Consider the following 26820-nt stretch of genomic DNA (forward strand, 5'->3'; position numbering starts at 1 on the left):
ATTTTCATAAATGCAACTAGATTCCGGTTTGCATTGTATTAGCTATACCCATTTTATTTGCTGTGCATATGCATACGGGCGCGCGCTCGCACATAAATACACACACACACGCACACACACACACAAAATATACGTACTGCCGAGGTATAAAGAATACATCGTCCCGGCAAATGGCGAACCCAGGCGAAATCGTTACCGCAACCGCGCGTCGCGTCCGCGCATTGATAGCTGGTATGGAGATTTTATAGGACCATAACGGCCGTCCTGTATTTACGTCATAATAATTATAATTGCCTTCGCTATCTGTGATACTTACATACCTGCACGTCGTGCAGCTAGAAACACGTTATAATGGCGGAGTCCTGGCGCCATTATTCTACCCCGCGTAGGTACCTATATTGTAACGTTGGATCCGCGAAGATGAACCGTAACTGCGGGTCGCTCACCTACTTCTCCGTATTCACATGCTTCCTGCGAGCATACTAGGTATCTACCGGTAACTTTTCTAAATCTAAATCTAGTTTGCTCTCCTTTTATCTTACCGATACCGTTTTTCATCAACCACGGCCGGCATGTCAGTGCTGCGATCGACACGACTCGTTGAGTACGGAATCCAAACGATGGTGCAGCAAAAGGTTGAGTATCAACGATGTTCACGTGTAAGGGACGCAATTTTGCGAGTATGTATCTTATCTCGGGTAAATCTTGTAAGAGCCCGTTAGTACGGGTATGGGTGGCGCAGAAGCAGCGTTACGTAAGTCACGCGTTGCGAAGGCTAGCCCTTAAAAACTTTACTACCGGAAGTTGACTCGAGGCTGCAGCTTGTGCACTCGGCGAAAGAGCGATTCAGCGAGTAGTGTTGGTGCGTACAGTCGGCCCGTCTGCCTGACCACCAGCTCACCCCTTGCGCTCGTATATAGAAGTACTCGTGCATACAACCAATTACATAATTAACGCAATAAGAAAACAAGGATCGCCCGGTCAGTGTTTTTACAAGGGGGCAGTGGGTTGGAAATTTTACTTCATCATTACCACGGTCCTCGTTATCATCACACTTGTTGTTGTTGTTGTTGTTGTTGTTATTTTAACTCTTCTATTCGTATCGAATGAGATCTTCGTGCCATCCTAGTTATACCTGGGAGTAGATATATTCTTCGCCAGTCTACACCTTTAACTTTTACAAGTAGTCTACTCTGCCATTGGATACGACGCGTGTACCTCGACGCTTCTGCAATTTGCCAGATATAGCAAGTTTCCGTAGTTAAACTGTTGGTTATCGCGGCGAATTATCAACGCTGGGCAGGAAGAGTACACCCAGGTCTTCGCTATCGCAATCTCTTTGCCGAGAAAAAGCTGAGCATCGATAATTATTGGTCGTTAAACCTAGCGACGTGTTGCAAAAAGGTACGGGGTTGCAAACCGTGGAACAGAAAATGATAAGATGGCTGTTTCACAAATGTGCGCACGCACGCCTGTAGCCGCACACCGCAAGGTCGATTCTCACGTACGACTGCTGCGAGGTGCCGCATGTATAGGTGGATAGGTAGCGGAAGGTTGTTAGGTATGCGTAATTTAATGCGCATCTATGTATAATCTATCGACGATGGTACTTGCGAGGGGATCCAAAAGCGGTGAATGCATACCGTCAGTAAACGTCGAAACGGACTAGTCGCGATAAGGCAAGGTGAGACAAGGCGATTACCAGACAGCTCGTCTCTCGTCTATCGCGCAAGGGCGCGAACCTCCGAGTTTACGGAATAGGAAAGCTAAGGCCAAAAGCGCCGCAAGGGCGGAGTCTCGTTGGGAATGGAGCAAACGAATCTTGGAGAGCGAATTCCGTGCTTATTTATCTCGTTTGTCTCATTCTCCCAGACTCCCGACTCCCGTTCCCTTATTCATTCTTGCCTCTCACCTCTTACCTCTTGCCACCTTCATCTTCTCCTTCTCCTTCTCCAACGCATCAGAGGCTCGTCAGTCAGTCTCTACTTAACGGTAGATCAATCAATACTCTGGTTCAACTTCTCTCTCTCTCTCTCTCTCTCTCTCTCTCTCTCTCTCTCTCTCTCTCCCTCTCTCTTTCTATCTCTCACACGAGAAACCACACATACACTCACACACCTTCCATCTTTTCTCCGAGAGCACGTTGTGTTCGGTGCCGTCTCTAACGAGCTTCCCCGTGCTATACAGAGAAAAGAAAAACGAGACGGAGGAGAGAAACAACGAAAAACAAAAGTGCAAGAAAATGCTACGGAATGATTTTGAGAAATACCCCGCTCACGGAATGAGTGTGTTTCGGTTGAGTGCTCATGGTTGGTGGTAGGCGGATACAAGGAGTGCAAGGTCGGTACGTTCAAGTGGATATCTGTAATTGGGGTCATATATCGTATCGGGCACATCCATACGCATCATGATCCGTATACATTATGTTGAGGTCTTGCCGAAAAACGCAGGACTACGGGAGTGGATCTTTGTGTTATAACTTCACACAAAAACTTCACCTCTCCCATCCTAATAATTATGAGTATGAGTATAAGTATTAATGAGTTGCAAGTTTGCCGAAGGTGTTCTTGGTCACGAAGTTCGAGATATTTTTCCATCTCCCACACGATACTTTCATATTGTTGCAAGGATACGTAAATCTGGTACGACGCGTACCGACAACGGAATGAAATGTTTGTCAAGCTGCGTTCGAACCGCTAGACACCCACGGTATACGGACGATTAGTTATATGGATAAGCTGGTACCATCTTCGGGTATAGAACGGAAACAATAGAACGCGAGAAATAATCATTTAAAAGGTATACTGGGTCAGACGATGCAAGCGCTGGGTGCATACGTTGTTCGCATATGACTATAATAAATTAATAACAAACCCCCCCCCAGGGGTCCCTTAGCAGAGATACGGGCGGGACGTTGCAGTTGGCTCGGACTACACCGCGACGTGTTAAGTATAAATTATCGTGGGCAGATCTACGAAGGAGGGAGAGCTGCCCTCTTCTACCTCCCTCCGTATTATAAAAGCAATTAAAAGCTTTCGAATTAGATGTAGCACATCGTACATAACAAATATGATAATGCGTCCCGTTTGCCCGAAGGGGCTTAGTTTCGTTTGGTCGAAAGGAAGAGAAGGGGTTAGCGGCGGGTTAAACGGAATCATTAATAACCCGGACTAAGTAATCTGTCCATGGCTCGGCCACCATGCGTCCGGCTCGTACGCCTCTTCGAGTGGGTCTTCTTACCCCGTGGTTGAGTAAAGCTCCTTCATTCTCTCTTCTATACAGGGTAGCTCCGATAATAATTGCTTCGAGGGTAAACGGCAGAGAATAGAAAGAAAGTAAGAGTAGCGGTAGGTAGTGAATTTTCGAAAGGGGAGCCTGAAGTCACTCTTTAATAAACACGGTTGTGGATGAACGGGTGTGAAGAAAAAAAAATGCATTTCAACGTATACCACTCTTCTATTGTGTTACCTTTGAAAATCTGATAGTGTAATCCGATATCTGGTCCTCGCCCAACGAACTCTGATATGCTAACAAGTAGATATAAGGTACGTTATAACGTAGGTATAATGGCTGATTATATTGTTTTACTTTCGTGTTCACGTACACGTTGATAAATGTTGATAAAACTAGAGCTATGGTCATTGGAAGCTCTAAATATATAAACGCGATATGTGGAACGCAGCTTCCTTCTCTTTGTCTGGGGGTTCATCCAATTGACTTCGTAGCCAGTTTTAGGTATCTTGGCGTCATAATAGATCGAACACTGTCATGGAAGGAACACATTGCTGAAATGTGCAAGCGTAGCGCGTCTACTCTATATCGACTGAGGATGACAACCTATGATGTGGATGTAGTGCTTAAAAAGCGTCTGGTTGCGTCCCTTGTTTTTCCAATAACTGACTGTTGCGCGGGAGTGTTTACTAATCTTTCTGAGGGCCTTGATCGTAAAACTTCTGTGGCACTCAATAATTGCGTACGCTATGTATTCCGTCAAACGCGGTTTGTGCACATCTCTGACTTTCGATGAAGACTCGGGTGGCTCACCATGCGCAATCGCCGATTATACACTCTTGGATGTATTTTTTCTAAGGCCATACACGAAGGGCTTCCTGGCCTTTTTGACTGCTACCAACAAAGCCAACATGCTTCGTGCCGTCGTGACCCATAGCGAACTGACACCCTCGTTCTACCCGCAGCATGTACAGTTACGTATCAAAAATCTTTCGCGTATGTTGGCGTTATATTTTGGAACTCATTACCTCCGGAGATCACCTCAGCGTCCACCCTGCCTGTATTTTGAGCTAGGCTACTCGAACACCCGCGTGTGAAAGAGGCTGAACGTGTGTGACAAGGGTGATATGTGTGTGACACGAATGAAACCGACTAATGTTTTGTATGGTGTAGGATGTATGATGGACGGTGTGTGCGGTATGTGGCTGCCCCTTGTGTGTGTATGTATGCTTTTTGACGTATGCTGTAATTTTATTTGTGCGAGCTTTCGAAGGCGTAATTATTTTGATCATTTTATTTTATTTTATCTTATATAATCATGCGGTATTGTTTACGGTTCACCGACCACTTTTGCTTGTATAATATTTTTATATGATTTTTTTGTATATATGTTTACGGTTGCTTGGCGGCATTGCTCCGCAATCAAATAAAAACGCATCTATCTATCTATCTATCTATATCGCCGGTGTTTTCAAAAGTCGGGGATTTGGACGCAGCGATTTTCACGGATCTGTTATAATATAAATTTACATGCAACGAGTATATACCACGGGAATATTCAAAATCTTCGGCTTTCATCCACGGTAGCACTGTGATTTGCATTGCTTGCAATATCTGCGAATAGCGCGACCTCGGTGTATACGCATTATCCCATCGTCGTTAGACGTAAGACGTGCACCGGAACACGGGCAATTTATGCATATTGATTGTCTATATACTTGCAACTAACAAGAAACCTTGATTTTCCTTTTTTTTTAGCTGTACGAGATCAACGATGACCCGAAACGCAAGGAATTCCTGGACGATCTTTTCAGCTACATGCAAAAACGTGGTGAGTTTATAATAAGTACAAGTTTGCAATTACGTTAGATAACGATTGACGTACCCAGGCGCGTCTTCACGGTCCGTTCGGTTCTGACAGTTGGCATTCCCCGTGCCACCTGAGGATGTGGTCCACAGCGTCCACGTGCACGGGAAACGGCGCGATGCGGGCTACGGAAACGAAACACGTGTCTGTCTTTTGGCTCGCTCGAAACAGCTTCTACGTTATCACCAGCTCTTCGCTTCGCTGCTTTTTTTACGGGACTCTATAGGGGTGCGCCGTCAGCCGGTCTGGCATATCTACTTTTTAAACGTCGCACTCTACGCCGGTCCGCCCTGCGCGACACCTTAATTCCGGTAAGCCTTGGAACTTGATTTAAATCTTGTTAATAATCTGATGAATTACCACGACTGTTCTCGCGCCATTTCCAAGGCTACCTACCATCGGTTCATCATCTTTGTCACAGCGACTGAAATTTATTACTACGACTTGGAGACAATATGGCCGCGGGGATATACATCGCGTTTGTTTGCTTTGAATGAATAATTTGAGCCTTGAATGTACGTCAATCGTTGATCACCAGAGCTAATATTTATTCTATTAATTCCTGGCGAGGCGAGCCTCGCGCGGCTGCATGATCGCAAAAGGTTCGACTATAAGCCAGATGATATTATGCAACGTTTGTACTTTCAACGCGCCGGGTACCAACATCGCTCGTCTGATTCAACCGAAAACTCCTCGCTGAACACACCTACGCGCATTTATTGCGAATAATAGCAAGAAATCGGTCAAACCGTCAACTTTTCTCTCAATTCGTACCTACCTCTGGTACAGTACAGAATTCCGCTTACAATTCGCACCATTGGATAACTGAGAAAAAGAGCGTATGGAAAAAGAGCTTGCCGCGAGACTGCATGCAGTGGTACATCGCATTGAGCATATTGTATAGATAGGTAGTTGAAACACGTTCGATGGGGTATTGAATACACCTACCCAGTGAACGGCTAAGAAACAGTCTTAGCAAATGCGTTAGCGACAGACCGGAAACGCGAGGCCTCTAATTATAAACATGGCGGACTCGTCCATCAATCAACCGCTTGGAGATGTGTCAAGCCTCTTCCCTCCCGTCCTTCCTTTCCCCGCCGTCCAACTTCTCTCTGTCTTCTTCACCCTGCCTCCTCTCCCGCCCCCTTGGGCTCCAACTCCGAGTCGGAGATGATGCTATTATTGTCTCTAACCTCCCCGGCAATAATTATAGAGGTTTAGATCAACACGACGCGTGTCTTTCACGGTTCAAGATCATTCTTCTACCGGCTTCACGATAACTAAATATATGGCGCGCGCGTACACACACACTCACACACGCACGCACGCACACATTATGTATACGTATAATAAACTGTAGTGGCGTTATACCGGGGTACGTATCGGAATTGTTCATTTTTTTGCGACTGGGATACATTTTGTTGAAGACGAGTTTGAAAAAGAGAAATACAGCCCATTTCCTACAGCTTTCGTTTGTCAATCAAATTTTCATCTATGCCACGAATTCCCCCTTACTTACTCTTCAATCGATCACTCTATGTGTATAGATATAAAAGATAGTGCGGGAGGCGATACGGGAGGTTGAATTGGGAACGGGGTGTAGGTAATCACTCGATACCGGGGATTGAAATCTTCGTGCAAAAGCATCTCTCTTCTCCATCCCACGCGAGGAATCGAGCCCGTGTTGGGTCCGAGCGACGATGGGGCCCCCCGTGGGGGTCAGTTATTGTGCCGGCGCCGAGCCCACGCACAATAATTCAACACTATAACGTTACACATAACACCTCAATGCTCGCTCGCATGCCGTTGAACCAAGGATCTAAGTATACCTACTTGTAGCCTGTAAGTATTATAGATGTGTGGATGTCCGGCGTGTGCGCGTATACGTCATACATAATTCGTGTAGTGCACACGAGGGCAGTAGTAGGTCTACGGATGTGTAAGTAAACGACCATTCATCACCTACCTCTGCAGCCTATTAGTCCAGACACCACCAATTTGTGTTTGTTATCAACACCCATCCCTTTTCTTCCTCCTCGTTCGTTACCCTTGCCTATTTTCACCCTCGGGCACCCCTTTTTCGTACAATCCTATGCATTATCCAACGCGTTCACGTTCACTCCTCACGGCCCTCGGTATGGTTTTGATTCTACGAGTATAAGTATCGGGCAGGGCGGACTTTTTGTCTGTAACTTCGCGAAGGGAGACCTCACTGCTCAATTATTTTTTAATCAATGATACCGTCTCGGGTTGAAAAACTAGATGTAAAAATTGTTTTCCAAGTGGATTTATTTTTTCTCTCTGTCTGAAAGGCATAAAAGCATGTGCACATGCGGTTCACCAGATCCGGAGGAGTATCATAGACGTTATGTATATCAGGCTGACGAGATCGATTTTTCGAGCCGAGTTTCATTTCGCTACCCGTTAGCATCGACCGTTCCACATGATCGAATCTTTGACACGTTCTGACCCGGAGGAAACGATTCGCGGAGTAAGTATATTTGCGGGCCGTTTATTTATTAGGGACAGGCGGATAGTCCTACACCATCTCTTCTGACCAACTGTTATAAATCTCCAGCCATTTAATATGCAAATCTTACCATCTCTCGCAGTACAGTCTGATTGTTTTGCTTCTTTTTCTCCTTCTCTTTCTTTTCTTTCTTCATCTTATCTTTCTTCTTCTTCTCCCCCTTTGCCGCTCTGCCTCATCTCGTTCCTTTATCCTTTTTTTTTCCTTCCGAGCCGCGGACGAGTTTCAATTGCCAGCGCAAATCATACCGGTGGCATCTGTTATACCTTTTCGTTGCTGTTTGACAATTCCGATACAAGTAACCTGTCACAACTTATTACAGTATGTATGGAAAGGCCGTGAGACATAGAGTAGCATGAAGGGGTGGAAATGGGCGTCTAATGGGCGCAGCGATCGATCATCGGCGTAGACCGGGTTTCTGCTCTGCTCCACGGCGATGTCAGATCCGAGAGCACAAAATATAACCATTTCCTCTGTTTCTTCGACGATCGGGAGAGCGCGATTCCTCCACGATTGAGCAGAGCGCGCGAGCCTGCACGCTGTGTTCCATACGACGGCACACGAGGACTACCTCCTCCCGTACCTACATACACGCCCCGGCATCGCGGCAAAGTTGTGAACACGTGTTTTAGCCACGAACATTTCCTCAACACACATGTGAACACGAAGCTGGTGCGTGCGCCAAACGTATACAAGTATTGACCTCTCACTCGGCCACGTATTATACCTATACGCGTCCTACTCATCGCGCGTCTGTAGGCATAGGTATATAGCCGCGGTAAAATGTATTTCTATTTAATGTCAGAACGTATATTCGGCACGGCTGCAGCATAAGGAGAATTCTCACAACGACGCCAGCCGGCAGGCTCTGCATACATCGGCAGGTATAGCAGGCAACCTGCCTCTCCGCGCTTTTCCTCGCTTCTCTCAAATCTCGCTCAACCCTGTACGTGTACCTCACCTCTAAACGTCCTGCGGCGGGGTATAACTTTTACACGACCTCGCGCCTAGTCGATCAGGGAGCTTGCGGTGACTCGTTTTGCAATAAGAAACGTTTTCCAGTCGCTGCTGCAACAAAAGACGTCGCGTGATTTGCTTCGGGCAATAAGCGTTTCATTTTCGTTATTATTCCGTGTTTTGTTCTAAAAGGCACGTACGCTGCCTACTAACTAGCTCCTAGCACGACACCACTTTGCTCCTGGACCGTCCGGTCCCAGTTATGCTGCGGTCGTACACCTACGCATGTAATGCAGGTGCCTCGCAAGCTCGACGCGGGGTGAATATCTTTAACAAATCGGCACTTGAACGCTGAATCTCATAAAAGTAACTCTGGACCGGTAATTCGAGTTTCCGACAGGACATCGCGGCACGAATGATGGTACGTATTCCGTATAGATAACCTTAGCTTAATTATTTATAACACGGAAAATACCTCGAATGCTACACCGTGACGCAAAATCCTTGTCGGCTTTTTATTCCGATGGTTTGTTCCTCCTGCGTACAGAGAATTCTTGAATGTTATCGAAAACTCGCCCCCCCAACTGACGATGAGTCGTAGTTACCTATAACGTACGGATGCTGCACTTCTACGAATTATTATATACCTACACATTGTGAATCGTTTTAACCAACGAACCGTGGCGAGTTAATTTCTGTGGTATACAAACCTCGTGTAACGTACTAGATGTCCATCGTGCACACCACCTTGTCAACTACTTCGGTTTACGTTAGATTTTTCGAAACGTGCGCCATTTGAACGATCAGTCTGAAAGTGTCGTCCGTAAAAGCGCCGTAATTTTGTCGTTGAGAAGTAGTTTTAGGATCGCTGTGCAGTCGCGTTTAACCGAGCCAAAGTTTATCACCTAATAAGTATAAAAATTAATATTTTTATAATACTTTTCCCGGAAATCAGAGGTGTGCCAGTTGAATGGTCTAAAGGGATTTTGGGGGGGGAGGGGGGGCGGCAATAGAGCGGCTATAAAGACTCCCGAGTAAATTAAAATCACTTCTGACCTGTAGGGAAACGAGCGTGGGTATATATACAGTGTCTATGCCATCGGTACCTATGCGAGCGGATGCTTGCCTGCATCCATGTATCTCGTAACGCATCCATTCGCTGGTCTCGCGTGCCAAGATTCTTAATTTAGTGCGATAGCCTTTCATATTCGGGCTCGCCCTCCGAGTCCACGGACTCTTGTCTTGGCAATGGGGGAAACTAATAGCGACGACTTCTAAACATTTTAAGCCGCGTTGAAACAGTAATATTATAAAATTGAATTAGGACAAAATTACCGACCGGAACGACTTTGATCCCCCTTCGTGAAAACAATAAAAGGGACCGAAGATTTCACTGCGTGCCATCGAATAATATCATTCAAACTTCACGGAGGCGGATACTGCAACTTAAGGCTGTATCCATAATCCTGATCCCATTCCCAGTCCCAATCACGATGATTGATCAACGAGCAACCTTGGTAGGTACACTAAATGCAGGTACACACCACAGCCATCCACAGTCCTCGACATCTACCATGCCGAAAGAATATTCATTTGTTCGTTTATTCGTTTATTTGCCGACGTGTTTGTTTATCCAAGTTAAGGTTTACTCGACCAAGTGGAATAAAACGTTCGGACAATGCCGCGGAGGCAGAGGGTGTAAGCTTAAGCCGGAGATGCTAGCGGTGAAATTGCTCCCCGTGTCGTGCATACGCCAACTCAACGAGAATCAAAATAACCTTGGTCAGAATGAGCAGATGTTTATTATATTATAAAGTTACGGGGTCGTTCTATATTGGATCAATGTTGTGAAGCATTTGGGAGGTCCTCGTAAATATTCGAATACGGTCATAAAATAAATTCTTCCCGGGTTATTCCCCAGTTCTGGTGTAAGGCTGGATGGTACGGGGTGTAACTTGGTCATAGAGTCATTGTGCATGACGAGGCTTTGACCGATCGCTCGTAAACCATTTTCAGAATTTTTCCCGGAATTAGAGAAAGCGAATTTGCTTTCGGGGTTACCTTGCGATCTTAAAAACCGGAGGCCAGACCGGACTCGGGATGGACTCGGCCCACCCGCTGGCTTTAGAGGGCCTTAAACCAGGATTATGTCAGGATTACGGTGGTCTCGGAGAAGGCTTGGTCCGACACTACACACAGTCACGCACACGCACACACACAAACACGCACGCACACGCACACGCGCCTAAACACACAATCGTCTAGTATACATGAAAGACTATAGGTACTTTTTTTCGCGAGCGACGTAAACTTTATCTGGAGCCGTTTCAGGTCCAGGTAAACCATAATGTTTCTCATTATTTTCATCGCTGTGCGAAACTTATCAATTTTACGATCTGACGATGTTGGGTGAGCGTATAATACGAATAGTTTTGGGTAATTGCACCCAAGTACCGTGGACGTGTCGCACGTTTCGTACCGTGACGAAACGGTGTTATCGGAAAATTCCCGAAGACGCCCAACCTTATCGTAGATACCTTTAATATGTGCACCGTGTATCTAGTCTAGGAAAGAAGAATTGACTACGAAAATCAACGAGTAGGTTTCGGCGAGTGAGAAGAAACGAAAGAAAGCAATCTGTGAGACGATTAGGTGAAGTGTGGGACGAGGTAAACAGGGACAGTGTCAGGATTCGATGGACCGTTGACAATGCTGCACTTTGGCACGTTGCAGCATCGCAGATGGCGGCACGTGGGCTAGGCTGGGATCATTGGCGGGAAGACGCGAAAACCAGTTAGCCGAATGATGCTGCACATTCTGGCTGTCTCCGCGCCAAGGATGCCAGTATACTTATACCACTGCCGGTGGTGATCATCAGTTACACCCGAGTCACGTAATTGTCGAATTCTTGCCAGTTCCCTTCGTGCCTCTCTGCTCTAGAGCCGGCACGGTTTCAACATGGTGAAAAGCGTGGCAACTGGCAGGTTTACTCCACGAGCCACTTATCCTTCCGACTCCCTTATTCACGACAAGCCGCGGAGGGTTGGTACGAGTAAACTGTCAAGAAGTAAATTAATTGAGTAAACTTTGTATTGCGCGTGGTAAGTTTGACGGGATCCCCCTTTGGACCTCTTCGGCTCTCGCGCTCTGCACATTCTCTATCTATCCTCCCACCGGCATCAGCCTCCTTCCGCTGCCTTCCTCCTCCACGCCTCCCGCTCTCGAGAAACGACGGCAACCCGACTTTGTTGTTCTTACTTTGATCTAACTCTAGGTTACACTTTCGTCTTCTCACGCCTGTCACACCCGGTCACATAGCTTTTTCAGCAAATATTCTACACCTCATTTCTTCCTTCCAAATCCCTTACGGTTAGTTACATCAAGTCGAGGTATTATTTTCAACACACTGTTATTTATCACACGGTGAGCACGTCTTAGTACATAGACTTTCTGCTCTTGTATCAGCTATTTTTCAGCAGCTATCCAAGTGCCCGTTCGAAAAGCCACACGCAAATTTTCACAGATAGACGAATTTCCTGCGAGTTCGATCCATTGTCTCAATACCGAGGATATCTGCGTTCGGAATACTTTTCCACTTCCAACCGTTGAATGTAGTTTGTCCGAACGGAAAATTTCTAGAGAACCGAAGTTGTGTTTACATAAAAATATTTTGGCCAAAATTGGATGGACATCACCCGTGTATCGACATCGTGTTCATTCTACAGTAAAGTGTACTAAACGGTGAATCAACGAAATGTCAACAATTCCGAAGTGCCGTTGATTCATTAATACGACGCTGCATACAACTTGTTGCGTAACTCAAAAGTTTCGCATCGCTAGCTAGGTTTCGGAACGTACGCATGAGTTTGATTTTCTTCCGGTAAAGTTACCTTCGAGCCTACAGATCCCTTCTGTGTGCTTGCGGCAAAAAGTCCGCACTGATTTGGTAATTATTAGTGCTTGACAACAATACCGATCCTCATCCTCGACATACCGATACAGACTCGCGAAGCCCGTGATATATCGCCGGCCGAAGCGTCTTGCCGAATCTCCAAAAAGGTGCCGCCGGCTGTCCAGTTACACCTGACTCACACTCTTTATATACCGTCGTGTTTGCTTTGGTGGTATTTGGCAGTCGACTGAAAGTTGAAAGATTCCATCCAACCGTTGTCCGCCACCTCGCTAATTCGCGCCACAACTTGCCACAGTTTCACTCCTAAGCCTCCTGCCTCCCAACCACCCTCAACACCTTTCTGGCTACATTATCTCCAACATTTATATTCACGTCCCGAAGTGGTGAATTATCTCGATCGGAGGTATAGCGAGGACATAAAAAAGGACCGAAGAACTAAATTCTTAGGACCAAAGCGGTGCAGTTAAAAATAAAAGCCATGAATATTATCGTAGTACTCTATAGTGAAGACTTCTCTGGAATTCAAGTGAGTATAGTTGACTTATTAAAATTTTCAAATCTTTCGAAATATATTCGCCGTCTCGTAGTTCATTACAGTTGATCAATCTGTCGCGCTCTGTGCGTCGCGCGGTACAGATTTGGGTCGCACTGTCGACGCCGTGAAAAAAACCGCGCCGGAAGTTGTCGGTTTCCAAGAAACTCTCTCCTAAGCTCTCACGTCTATCGGCGTGGTTTTCTATTTTGCTCCTATTTTTTTTCTCGTTATCTCTATTTGATCCTCAAATCTCTTCACTATTCTCATTTCGCATCTTACCGTGAGAAGCCGAATATCAAAGCTTCTTTCGATTCATCTGATTCACGATTCAGCCCTAGCTGTGAGCTCAATTCAAGAGGACATGTTGTAATCCAAAAAAGAAGATATTTTATTTCATCTATGAAAACATAAAAATTTGAAACATACGCACATTAACTATGGAGATCCTACATTATGCACACTAAAGTTGTGCATCGTGATGTACCCGTTCAGGATCAGTGCTGGACAGTTGTTGGATTAGCTGTTTTACTGCGTTTCATTGGTTCCAAGAATGTTTGTCCTCAATGCCGGACGTCTTTCGGTGAACTTTAAGTAGCGATCGGCAAAAATGCACAACATGGGTATGAAGACGTTGAAATCGGGTGATGGTTGCTAGCGCTTGATAAAAAGCGGTGTAAACGTGTAATGCGCAGTGGCTTCCAGTGTGTACAGCGTGAACGTACTACTGACAGGTGCATCCGGGTGAAAATGCCACCACCAATGTCATGTGTTGTAACCTCCCGACCCTAGATCGTTCGATCGCTGGTACTCGTTAATTTTCAATCAAATAATTGTATCTCAGTTATCCGTAGACTGACCCCATCTGATCCCGGTAGACCGATTTCTACCTAGGATCGTAAACATATATCGAGCCTGGGTGTGTTCGGTGATTTAGCCGAGTTATAATCTCGGAAAACAAAACGTTTCAATATGGATGAGCTGGAGAAGGTACCGCGGTAACCTCTCTGCAGCGGCTGCGGTGGTAGCAGCAGTTGAACGGGGTTCCGTCCCCGCAACGTGGTCCCGAGTGTGACTCCGGTCTCCGGGGACATACGTGCGGGGTGAAATAGACAAAACACGATCACATCCATAATCTTCACCAGGGCGTGGCTCCTGCTGAATAATTTCAAGCTAGGCTTGAAATCCGTCGACATGGGTGGTCGGTTGGGTCGAGGAGACGAGACGCCGTCGCGTACGAATAACGAAAAGACGCTCTTAACCTTTAACTGGCACCGTGGAACACAACGGCGGATCTTACGCGAGTTTTAGAGACGGTGATAAAGTCTGGAAATAATATCACGCGAGCGATAAACCGGCGTAATGCTCTTGCGGCTTTGATAGATTTTACGAGGGTGTTTGATTCGCTCGAGCACCATCCTGGCTCTCCTGCACCCTCCGGGCTGTTCAACTTTTTATCTTTCCTCATTCCTCCCTCCGCGCATTTCTCTGTATACTCGCTGCGGCTAGCGGAGCATCCCGATTTCGGGAGACGCGGGTGTGTCGGGACCCACCATGAATCCCCTTCACACCGCAGCCTAGAGAAGTGGCTGTCGACAGTGTGGCGACGCTTTGATGTGAGGTCGAATGGCGTTTTGATTGCCACGCGCTCCGTTGCCGCCAAGACGTGCGTATCGGCTACACCCCACGGTTAAGGTGAATCCTCGGGCCCTCCGAGAAGAGGCACGCGGTACCCACTCTCGTCCGGACCACGCTCTCCCTTCCTGCCCCTGAGTTTGTCTGCTGCAACACGCCTCGCGACACGCGTCTTCTCGCGGCTAAAAACTCTCTCGAGCAGCCCGTTGACGTCGACCACGTGAGAAGGAAGAACCGATTCTCGCGCTACTCGCCCCACACTCTGCCAAAAATCCACCGTCAACCATCATCGAAACAATATCTGACCATTTTACAACCCCAGTAAATTCTTGGACTTCCGGTCTGACTTGGTTGCGTGCCGGTCGGACGCCATTCCTTCGGCTATTCGCGCCTCTCGTCTACCAACTTACACGCTTCACGCTAAGCGACTTTGCCAGGGTGTTGAATAGGTCAACGCTTCCGTTGTCACTTACTCTTTGCCCATCGTCTTCCTGAGATCGATACTACCGTATTGCAGATGCACGGCGGGCCGCGGATATCGCGCGGAGCTTTTCACAAGGAGTGTCGCTGAAAGTGAGTGTAACTCGGTCGACGGATCGTAAATCGTAGCAATAATTCCGCGAAATCCTAACAAGATTATAAACCTGCGGATTGTAGCACAGCGCCCGGCATCCTTCCCTCCCTTCCTTCCTCCCTCCCATCGCCGCCTCTCTTCAGACAAGCTTTTGCATTCCTCTCTCTTTCTACGCCATCTCTCCGCCGTTTCTCTCTTCTATCGTTACCTTTTCTCGCGCCCGAAGGAGATCTATTTATAATACGTTTGCGTCTTTGTGGGCCAGCCGGTAAGGTAGTAAACGTCACGTGTATTTCATACGAAACTTCAACTCAACTCCACCTACCTCTCTTGACCTTCTCTCTCTCTCTCTCTCTTTCTCTCTCTCTCACCCCCTCTCTGTGTAAACCTATGCTTACCAGCTCATTTCTTTCCCTCAAACGCTCGCACGCACCCCTCCTATATCGAGGGCACCCACAGCTTCTGTGTTTCCCGTTCTGCGCGAACTTCGAGACGAACTCCCATTTCATTGTTTCACACCTTGTTTGCTCGACGTTAACCAACCAAATTTTCTCGCAAATTGCATGCAACCCGCATTGATCGATGTATTTCCAAAATCACCTATAAAACTACCGTCTAGTCTAACAAGTAGCCATGGTCGTGCGCCGTTAGTCGTTCTTCCAACGCCGAGAACTCCTCAGAGCCGGTGGCCCAAAGCCTTCGTATTTACAGAGCTGTTATTATGGAATATACCGCTTTGGCGCAATGCTAGCTTGGTGACACTATCCGCGTTACTTTGAATTCCAGTAATATGAAATGAGGACAAAAAAAATGAATCAGAAAAGGAGAAGGGCAAAGGAAATAAATAAAATGGATATGCGGAATGGCGTGGCGAATGCGGGAATATTGCGGAGAGTTCGATATGCAGGAAAGGTGTATCCTTTTCGGACTCTTGGCGAGAGTTATTAAAGTATTAAAGTAGCAAAGTATACGGATTATTAGGATCGTTAGGATCTCTGAGGTTTATCGAGCAGATTCACCGGTCGTCACGCGAGATTCTGGGAAAAGTTGTTTCGTTCTCTGGCGGTGTGTTGAGGCTGGAGCTAGTTGCCGGAGGATCAAGGGGGGCGGCCCTTGGCGTTCGACTTGGCACACAGCGGATGCCCCGCACGCTGCACAACACTCAACGCACAACACACGCACACGCACACGAGGAGCGGCACACGTACACAGCGACCCAAACTCGCAAATCCGTGTTCCGATATGCGAGTGTGTCTCGGTAATAAAGGCTTCCAGCATAACCGACGATTATTAGATTGGACACTCCTCTCCGAGTCGCCCATCACAATAACCCATAAAATGCAACATTTTGTTTCGTATACCAATTACCCTCCCACCGCCTGCGAGGAGAGACGGTGCAAAGGGACGAAGGAAAAAAACAAAAACAGTACGTTCGGAAGATTGAAAAAAGAGTAACGGAGAAAAATAAGAAAGAAAGGGGGGGACAAAACCATGCGAAATAAATAGCGTAAAAAATCGCACGACGTTACGAGCAAGTTTTCGGCCTTCGTCTCAACCCTCCGCACCTTTTCTTCACCGCGATTGTTCCGACAGAAAGGAACACGTCGGGCGACTTATACGAGACTTGCGGGAAAAAAATGCAAGGAAAGATCGAATCCAGAGATTCAACGCTCCTGAAGAATCTCTAAATCGTCCGGCTATAAAAGAATCCAGACTACTTTAGTCTAGCAGGCGCAAGGGTGCAAAGATGCAGAGAAACAAGTGACCTGTCAACGCCGGTATGTCATTGGACCTACGTGAAAATTGGTCATAAGAAGAATCATCAGTATTCCTTAGCCCCCGCAGATCTGTTGTTTAAATTACTGACATGGGAATTCTTGAACTGAGAGTTCTTACACAGCAATATCGTCGAAGTAGGGATGTCTCACTTTTCCAATGTATTCCTTCAAATAAACTACTTTTCATACGCGATTATACGTCATACTATCCCTGATGCACATCTTTGTAACGAGAAATGGAGTCAAAAAAAAAAATACATTCAAGTGATTCATCCCCTGTAGTGCCCAGCGCCACAGGGCACTAGCCGAAAGAGACTCGCGCAGGATGCAGCGGTGTAGGTCCGGTCGGGTATAAAGTTTGCCGGAAGAGCGAACCGCGTTAAGGTTGGAACACACGTTGCGGTGCATTACTCTATGAGCAAAGGACATACTTTAGCGAGTTCAAAGATGTATGCAATGGCCACCGTTGGCTGGTACGGCGGCCATTATAAAAATAACTGCTGATTGGACGCCCTACCAAGAAAAGTCGTAATCGCATCCTGAAATATTCTCTCTCTTTCTTTTCCTCCCCCCCCCCCCCCCCCCCGCCCCCTCTCTCGCCATCTCCTCTCCTCTTCTCTCCTCTACTTTTCTTCACCGTTTCTCCCCATCCCATCTCGCCCCACCAACGCCACCATTTGCACTCGCCGCCGCAAACAATGAGCTCGCGTTGTACAGCAACCGCCGATAGGCGTTGCGTTGCGGTGTACGTACACGGTAGGTAGGTACATACGTATGCACTCGAGCACACAGGCAGATGTAATATACATTCATTTGGTACCCATACTGCCACGTCTAGGTAATAATATTATACTCACCTATACACAGGCGTATACATAAATTGACTGGTTATACACGCTTATCCTGCGGGCGATCTACGAACGTTGTATTTTGTTTCATTTCTTATTTTTGCAAGCAAATCGACGGTTTGTAAAACTTATGTCCTCGGGATTAGCCCCTCCTACAGCATTTACCTACGAGACTCCTGTATTCATATTATGTACATTATTCGTACGAATCGGGTACGTGCCTTATGAGTGCCGCGGTATCGACAGTTTTCAATGGGTATGCAATGCCAAGTACGATAATAACGTCGCGACCAATTGAAAATTATCTCCGGGGCATTATTGTCCCCCTCCTTTATCTCTAGAATTATATTCATCGATGTGTGTACATTATAGAAATGTACACGCTTATACGCGCCTGTAGGTACCTACATGTATGTATACAGCAAGTATATCAGGTATTCACATAGATAAGAAGCTGGGCGAGTGACGGGGGCACCGTGTTGCGATTGGATGGATACATAGGTACGATGCCGCGAATATAGGCGACTCATCTTTGGGTTTACCAACTTGACCCATCGGCGAGTGTATAGTTTATCAGGGTATACGTCCAGTTTGCGACGCGTAGGTGCGTCGGTGCACGCTTACTACGCACACGCACGTGCAATACGGCAGGTACAACGCACCGGCGTGCGTTCCCCGTATGTATATTGGGCGCATGCGACAGGTAAATATTAATATACGAAATGTACACGTACGCATATACGTACATAGACGCGTTGAACGGACGCATCGCAGCTGTGGCGAACGGCTCGGGCTGCATGGAGCGGAGAGATCCGTGGCTCGGTATTATAGCCGGTGTATAGACGAGCCCGCGTCGAATGGCCCTCTGCCTCGCGAGGCGCGTATATCAATAATAATTGCAGGGCCAATAATCTAGACCCTGCGCTTGGATGGGGTTTTCCGTCTCGATAGCCCCAAATTGCCGGTTCCCCTACCACGGCTCCTCTGCACTTGCAAGATGGCGACCGGCGTCCTTCGTCCATGCGCTCTCAATGGCGGTCCGCCGCGACGCCGCGCACCTCCGCGATCTCCACTCTCTATACCACCGCTTACCGACGCGACGGACCTTATCACCAAGCCCTACGCGCGACACACCGTGCGAACCTAAATTCCAGCGATTCCCCCTGCAAACCCGATGGACCCCACGAGCCTAAATCCCTTTGGGGTCTTTGCGTGGACGGAAGTCGTCGTCGCGTAATACAACAGCACGGGATTTTCTTCGAATAATACTTGGATGCAGCTCCCGCGTAACTTGGTGTATACGAAATGTCCTACAGGAGCGGTTTTTTTTCTCCTTGTTTCAGGAACGCCGATCAACCGATTACCCATCATGGCCAAGTCTGTTCTTGACCTCTACGAATTGTACAACCTGGTTATAGCCAGGGGTGGCCTGGTCGACGTTATCAATAAAAAATTATGGCAAGAAATCATCAAAGGACTTCATCTTCCCTCCAGCATCACGTCGGCAGCCTTCACCTTGCGCACACAGTAAGTACGACGAGTTTAAATATGCATGTTTGTGGCAATATACGTGTAATACTTGACAGGCGTATTCCTATATATCCGGCAGTTGAACGCGGACAATTTGGTATAGGTACGGTATATCGTGCGCATTCGATATCAAGACGTGAAATTTATATCGGCTCGCGGAACAGAAAGATCGCAGCTATTATCCGTAGGTATACGCGTCGCATGCAAGGGGCAGGGACGTTCATCGTGCGGGGATTATTTGTAGTTGAAAGAAGCTGTCGTTGTCGATCGAGGAACGATACCGCGGAGACGATGCAGGGACGTAGGTACGCGGAAGATGGGAGTATAAGCGTTTAAAAAAAGAAAGAAGAGGGGGAGGAGGATAGAAGCGCGTCCTCGAGCATTGTGTTATGAGCCGAGACTCGAACCTTTGAAACTTCAAAGCGCGGCGAATTTATATTTTTTGGCCAGCCGATGTTTAGATAGTGTTATCATCATTACCGCAGGTTTCGTGGCGGTATTTGTGTTTTTAAGATGGCGGCTTGTATCATCCGCCTTATAGGCCTCCGGAAACAAAAATATACGCGGCGGTCCCACACAAAAGCATTGGGAGCACATAATATTAATGTTGGCCCTTCTGGCAACACTCAAAACTATCTTGTTTAATCTATACAACGTCTTCGCCTCTGTTCACCACCGGCTCCTCGCAACTACGAGCGAACGCACTTTCTCGACCCCGAAGGAGTCGTACGTCGATTGACCGTATTCAACTTAATTGTCCCGTACCTACTACCGTGCAATACCTATACCTACTCCGTTATTAATTTCATCTCGGCGTAGATTAGATGAACATCTATACATACATGCATGTAGAATATACGCCGCTTTAGCATCGACGTGTAGGTGTGCACGAGTTTACAAAAATATAGATATTCGGTGATCACTTTAAATATTATACCCATAACATGGCGTATGACCCATCAAGTAGGTCGTTCGAAATGCAGTTTCCAAAAACGCGGTAACAATTGCCGTTCATTAGATATATACCATGGTTTTTCTCCGTCCTACCCTCCCGTGTCCCTCTGTCTTTTCATCCACCATCTTATTTCCTCCTTCTTCCACACTCCCCCTCGTCGACTAACTCCGTGCCGTCATCTGCGTCCGAGCTTACAGGAATACAATGGTAAATTTAGCAAGAATATCGTTCTCCGACGTCGCATCGCATGCAGGTTACTAAATCTGACAGTCTACGGATGTTAATATAATGATTAACGATCATCCGATGAGACAGTCAATTTAATTTAAGAGTTGACGCGCAGACAGACGAGACTTGGACACTTTCTAGCCTGGAATGTGGCTATATTTCTTGCAGTCTTTACGCGGAGCAACGCGGACCGGTGCCGAGGTTAATATACCTATTATGTGCGCAAATCAACCATCTAAACTCATTTTAGCAGTATCGGTACACGTCGTGTAATTGTTGCGGTCGAGATGAGTTTTAAAGGCAAAGGGCTCAGCTCCCGGGTGTTTTCTCTTGCTGTTACTATTTCGAGCCCCATGCATCTCTCCTTCTTGCAAGGTACTACTGCACCTACGCCGCGGCGTACATCGGAAATGACCTCGTCGTAGATCGCGTCTAAGAAAGAACTAGAAGTTCGTTCCAAAGGGAAATGAGTCCGAAACAGCATTACCGACGTGCTTGTAATATCAATGCAACAATGTTAACGGAGAAAAGGAGGGACTGTCCACTGAGATTCCTCGTCTCTCACCGTCGCTTGTCGCTTCTCCAATCCGAGTGAGAGATCTCCCTGTGCAGAGCCACTCGGCAGAAAATGTCTTTTTAACGAAAAAGTGGCATGCTTTATGCGTCCAGCGGTGTAGACTTTGGCCGATGTTTACCCAGAGGTATTATAGGTACGACACGGCGAGCGGTTCGCGGCATATCTGCACAAGCGGAGCAGCTAGCTGCGCGGACGAAAGAGCCAGCGTGAATTTGATTATCACCCAGAAAGAGAGATTTATGTCTTTTCGACGCATACAAACGCGCGGCTGCAGTCCGCGAACCGACGAGTCAACGGATACGCTCGCGCGCCGTCAGTCTGCCAGACAATCGTAAAAACGAAACGATGCTTCGCGAATTACAGGCCACGTTTATGTTGCGACTGCATAGGCACGCAGCACTTTGGGCTCGACGATCGATCGACCGACCGACCGACCGACCGACCGACCGACCGACCGACCGACCAACCGACCGACCGTACTTGGATGAAATAAATAAGAAACAGCGTTATATACCTGCATGTAACATACTTTTTACACATCCATCAGCTGTACGTATAATAATGTGCGTATGTGTGTGTGTTTAATAGTGTTTATATATATATATATACACACACACATACACACACCCATATAGGTATATATGTGTGTAGTCTTGGGGCTACAACTTTGAGAACCATATACATTTGACATTCGTTTGTTAAGTAGGGGAGACCGGAGCAAAATTTCGCAGATCCGAAGTTGGAAGAGATTTTTTTTTTCTTCATGTTTTACAGTCGTGTGGAAAGTAACATTTTTTGGTTGATTAGCATAAGTAAACAGCACTAGATAAAATATCATTTTACGCTGTATCCTTAAGTCATCCATTTCACCCCGGTCATCTCTATTTTCACTTTCAAACGTAACACTGATTAATGATTTAGACGGAATAGAGGGTTGAAGAAAAAATTGAATGGATAATTTTTCCTGGTACCCCTACTTTTCCCGTAAACGAAATGTTTTTTCCGAAGGTAGCTCGAAAGATGAAATAGGTATTTTCGTTGCTTACAAGTGAACGGGAATAGAAAAACTTCATTCGGAAAATCGAAAATAAGGTTCTTTTTTTCAATGCTTCACTTTGCCCCGATCTCCCTTACACGTACGTTTGGAATCGCAGTTTGATCGTAGTTGATATTTTGAGGAATTGAAGTTCCGTGCAGACTGGTAACAGCAGATTTCAGATTATGGAAAGATGTTGCGCAGCGTTTGGTGTGCAACGATACGCGGTTCATCTTCTTTGTTCTCGTTGACCTCTTTCGTGCAAGCTTGTTGAAGCGAACGGCGAAGAATCCTTTTCTCTCGATATAAGGACCAGCCAAACGAGGCGCCCGTCGAAAAATTTTCATGGAAAATGGTTCCTCTGTCGGCCCATAAACTACTCGTTGTGCAGTACCCGCGTGTATCGTGTAATTAAACACCTTGCGCGAGAAGTACCTAATGCCGAATAGGCTTCGCCTCGCATCGGGCGCAATTAATCACGAATTAAGCTTAACGATATGTCGACCAATGTTTCAGGTATATGAAATATCTCTATCCGTACGAGTGCGAAAAGAGGCGGTTGTCAACCCCAGCGGAGCTCCAGGCGGCGATCGACGGTAACCGGAGAGAAGGCCGAAGGAGCAGCTACGGGGCGTACGCGGGAGGCGGCGGACCCGGGGAATCGATGGTGCGGGCGAGTCCGCATACCCCTAGCTCGTTGTCCCTCCACGCTCAAATGTCACCATTGTCCTTGGTTACGGCCGTGGCAGCCGGTGGTCAACACCACGGGCCCCAGTCCCTGGTGAACGGAAGTGCCGCCCACACGCCGCTGGCCCATCATCCCCATCATCCGCAGCATCCGCAAGGACCGCTCGGTCAACCCCTAAACGCCGGTAAGTGGATGTTTTGTTAAGTAGGTACCTATCTGACCAACGTCTCCGGCGGGTAAGAAGATGAACGTAGGTAATATGTGCGTACACGTACAATGCAGTGGTTGGTTCTTGAACGGAATCTGCAGTGTCGTCCCGGGTGCTGCTTTAGATCGTCATCGCGGTACGAACCGGTACGTGTAGCGCTGGACGCTACCGTGGTTGTACCGCCATACCGATCCAACTCACCGCCAGACAGTACGTGTAGACACGTGCACCGCTTCAGTTTCAGGATCAATTCGCGGTGACGGACCTGTAGATTGTAATGAAATTTAATTGAATTCAATTTGATTGAATTTAATTTGATCGAATTATCGACCGGGTTGAACTACCCGTTTGGGAACGGATGTCGCGTCAGGTAGGTTCGGGGCGGGTGAGGGGGCGCAGGACGACCCCGGTGAACCGCGAGTGAACAGGGTGATTCGGAGTTTGGTAGCCAGGGCGGAGGGCGCGGGGCCAGCTGGAATGCTCGTTAGCGGGAGTCATCCATTAGCGCCTGTCTCCCGGGGGATCTTACAATCAATTACGCCTCCTCCGCTCGCATCATCATCATCTCCGGGGAGGCCCGAACTCGCAGCCTTAACTACCGATTTAAAATAAACCCCGCTTTCGTGGAGTCTGAGATATTATTATAATACGGATTGTGTTCTAAAACTAGGTCCTCACCCGTCACCAGCCCGTTAGTCATTTGTTTGCGCGACTGCTTTGATGCTCCTACTCGGCATCCGCGTCCTATTATAATATATATAAAATAGGTTGTACCTACCTACCTACCATGTGACGTAGTGATACCTGGATTATTTCGTTTTAATCAGTACCTACCCGCGAGGATCGATCAACCCGTCAGCTTATACATAATACCGCTATCCAGCGTCTTTGCAGGTTTATTCGTTTCTCTTTACCTCGTACCCCCGGCATCCGTGCGCAACCATGTGATTTACATGCGCGGGTTTCTCATGCCTCAAACCACGTGCCTGTCCAAGTGTTTCTACGTAACGCGTCGGGTACTCGTAGCCCAGCATTGCGTGTACTTGCTTGCACGTAGTGACACACACGGTACCATATGTATAAGCATAATAGCGAATGGGTTAGACGAAAAGGATTCATCTCCCTCGAGTCGGTGTACACCTATACACCCGTCTACCTATATCGTGAAAGATTTCCGTGCATTTCCTTCCAGTGTACCCCGCTCATTTGTCGTTGACGGGCTGAGCCCGAGGCAACCAGTCAAATAAACAATTTTCCATCCACCCAAGTTCGAGGCACTCTCTACGCGTCGGGGTAGAGCGAGAAAAATGGAGCGGTGCCAATCAACGGAACGATGTTAATTTAGTATTGAACGGCATGTACCTACGGCACAAAAACCTTTTTCACGCTCGACAGGAAGGACCGTCCACAAGCTATAAGATGAAGTAAAAACAGGGAGTTGGGGAACTGCGGATTGATTATACATTATAAGCGCTCAGAAGTGACACCTCGATCGAATGAAAATCCGACCTCTGCCCATCTTTCATATATATGATTTCCACGCGATTCACTCGTATTTCCATTCGCGTAACGCGGCTAAAGAATGACACTCTGCGCCCAAGGCGAACGCCGGCTGAACGTTTCATTTTCGATTCCAGGACCAATTCCGGGACTCGCACCCTCGGAAATCGAGGCGCGCATGGTGGAGTACGTTAAACTCTTGCACAAGGAGTTGCGCAACTCCGGTGCCGGAACACCACCTCCGATGATTCACAGACAAGGAAGCGCCTCGCCACCGTCATCTACATCGCCCCGTGACGCTGCTCTGAACGCCCTCGAGATGTCTCGATTAACCTTATGGAACATGTACAACAACAACACCCTCTATCCGGGGGTTGGTCACCAGCCGCCTCTCTCGCCGCCAGCTCCACATTCCCCTGTCCCGCCAGCCACGAGTCCCGAACCACAGAGGGAAGCTCTCGACCTGGGTCTCAGGTAAGCCAAAACTCACGTCGCAGTCTCGCACTGTCAAAGATTAGCGACTGCATACCTCTACAGGAGAAAGATCGTATACGAATCGGTAACCACCTTGAGGCATCGCATACTACAATATTATTCCTATCTATCTATACACGTATGTATGACCTATGCGCAGGTATTGTGTCGAATGTTCGGTTTTTTTTTCTTTCAAGAATTATATCCTCTTATACATCTGGTTGTGTTCGGTTTTTTTTTCTCTCAAGAATTATATCCTCTTATTATCACACTTTGTTTGCAGATCCTCGCCAATGTCTTCACCCCCGGTAAGAAACAGTCCCCCGGTATCCGGTGGCACGCCGGTGCAGGTGAAAAAAGACCAAGACACCGGAGGGATCACGTTAGGACCAACGCCGGCGAAGCGATTACTCTCCGAAGAAGATGCCTGCGCTCCCGACAAAGCGATTACTACGGGACTCGTAGGGGCACATATTAAAATTGACAACAGAGGAGGAGGTATGGGTCGATCGAGGCAGCGGACTCGCCCTCTGATTAGCCATTTTACTAATTTTCTATTTATATTTAATCAGGAGACGGGCGCAGCGGTGAAAATTCGTTGGTGGTCAGCATGGAGTTGAACGGGGTCATGTATCAGGGCGTTCTTTTCGCCCAAACCGACAACACGACGCACGGAGCTACCGCAACAAACAAGACTAAAGAAACAAAACTGATGACATTTTAAACTATGTAATTTCGTTAAGTAACGGCTTACAATTAGACGTATGTATATCTATGTGTAAACCTGCCCCACGATCATAAATAAATCTCAACATTACTTTTACTTGGATGTGCGTAATTACGGAAAGTGTTGCGGACATGATTATGAGATTTAATTAACATTTTGACGAAACCGCTGTAAGTGCTTGGCTATAGAATTAAATGACTCTTGGCTGTTCTTTTCATTCTTATTAGAGATCAAGCGTGTATCGCGGACTGGGTATTTAGTATAATGTGAGACTTATATATGATGATTTCGCGCTTCGTTCCGCAACGAGTGCGGGGAATAAACTCTACTTTGGATCAGACGCGTCGTGTAGCGTTAGGTGTTTACATGGCGTGCATCTTCTGCGTGTGTGCGTATGTGCGTGTGTGCGTGTGTGCGCGTGTGTATGGGAAATTACATTTTCATTCGTCGCGAATGAATCGAGTACTAGATATATCTTGTTGTATCGCGTACATTTGACGGCAGGTGGAAACTGAGATGTTATTTGGAAAAGAAAAACAAAAAGAAAAAAGAAAACTTTACTCTGATTTGCTGTGTTTAAAGTTCACCACGTAATTTGCAGAGTGATAAACACACAGGAATGAGTATGTCGTGGACTGACCGCAATGCGGACGTTTGTATAAATGCCACCGCATACGTACGCATATTTCACGTAGGAAAGGGCCAAATAAAAATTCAATTTTAAGAACGATGTATTTACGCTGTATTTGATGGTTGCTAAGGAAGTAACGGCAAGTATTGGGCTATGATTTTGGCCCGGGTTGTAATGACGAATCATAGGTGTGCCAGTTTTACTTTTAAGTATTTTCGGCAAACAGCGATGGTATGATTGCAGAATGAATGGTATTATACGTAACGGTTAGGATCTTATTTTTAAGCTTCAGTATATTATATTAGTCCTGATAAATATACATACATACAGTATATCATACACCTATATATGCATTGTATGGTAACAAAAATATGTGTATATATATATATACCTATATTATA

The 26820-nt window shown here is 46.9% G+C and overlaps 1 protein-coding gene across 5 annotated transcripts in view; it reads left to right on the forward strand.

Moving 5' to 3' along the window:
- The window catches only part of LOC124414607 (AT-rich interactive domain-containing protein 3C), an 85859-nt gene extending 59222 nt beyond the window's left edge, over positions 1-26637 (forward strand). For 3 of the 5 annotated variants that reach the window (XM_046895593.1, XM_046895596.1, XM_046895597.1), the window contains 6 exons: positions 4990-5062; positions 19209-19392; positions 22708-23063; positions 24725-25061; positions 25345-25559; positions 25634-26637. In XM_046895593.1, the coding sequence (XP_046751549.1) occupies positions 4990-5062; positions 19209-19392; positions 22708-23063; positions 24725-25061; positions 25345-25559; positions 25634-25785 (1317 nt within the window). In that variant the 3' untranslated portion in view covers positions 25786-26637. The remainder of the gene's footprint in view (positions 1-4989; positions 5063-19208; positions 19393-22707; positions 23064-24724; positions 25062-25344; positions 25560-25633) is intronic. The other 2 variants (XM_046895595.1, XM_046895594.1) reach the window with 2 other exon arrangements.
- The last annotated feature ends 183 nt before the right edge of the window (positions 26638-26820 follow it).

Source organism: Diprion similis, chromosome 14 (genome assembly GCF_021155765.1).
Source record: "Diprion similis isolate iyDipSimi1 chromosome 14, iyDipSimi1.1, whole genome shotgun sequence".
Taxonomy (NCBI): Eukaryota; Metazoa; Arthropoda; class Insecta; order Hymenoptera; family Diprionidae; genus Diprion; species Diprion similis.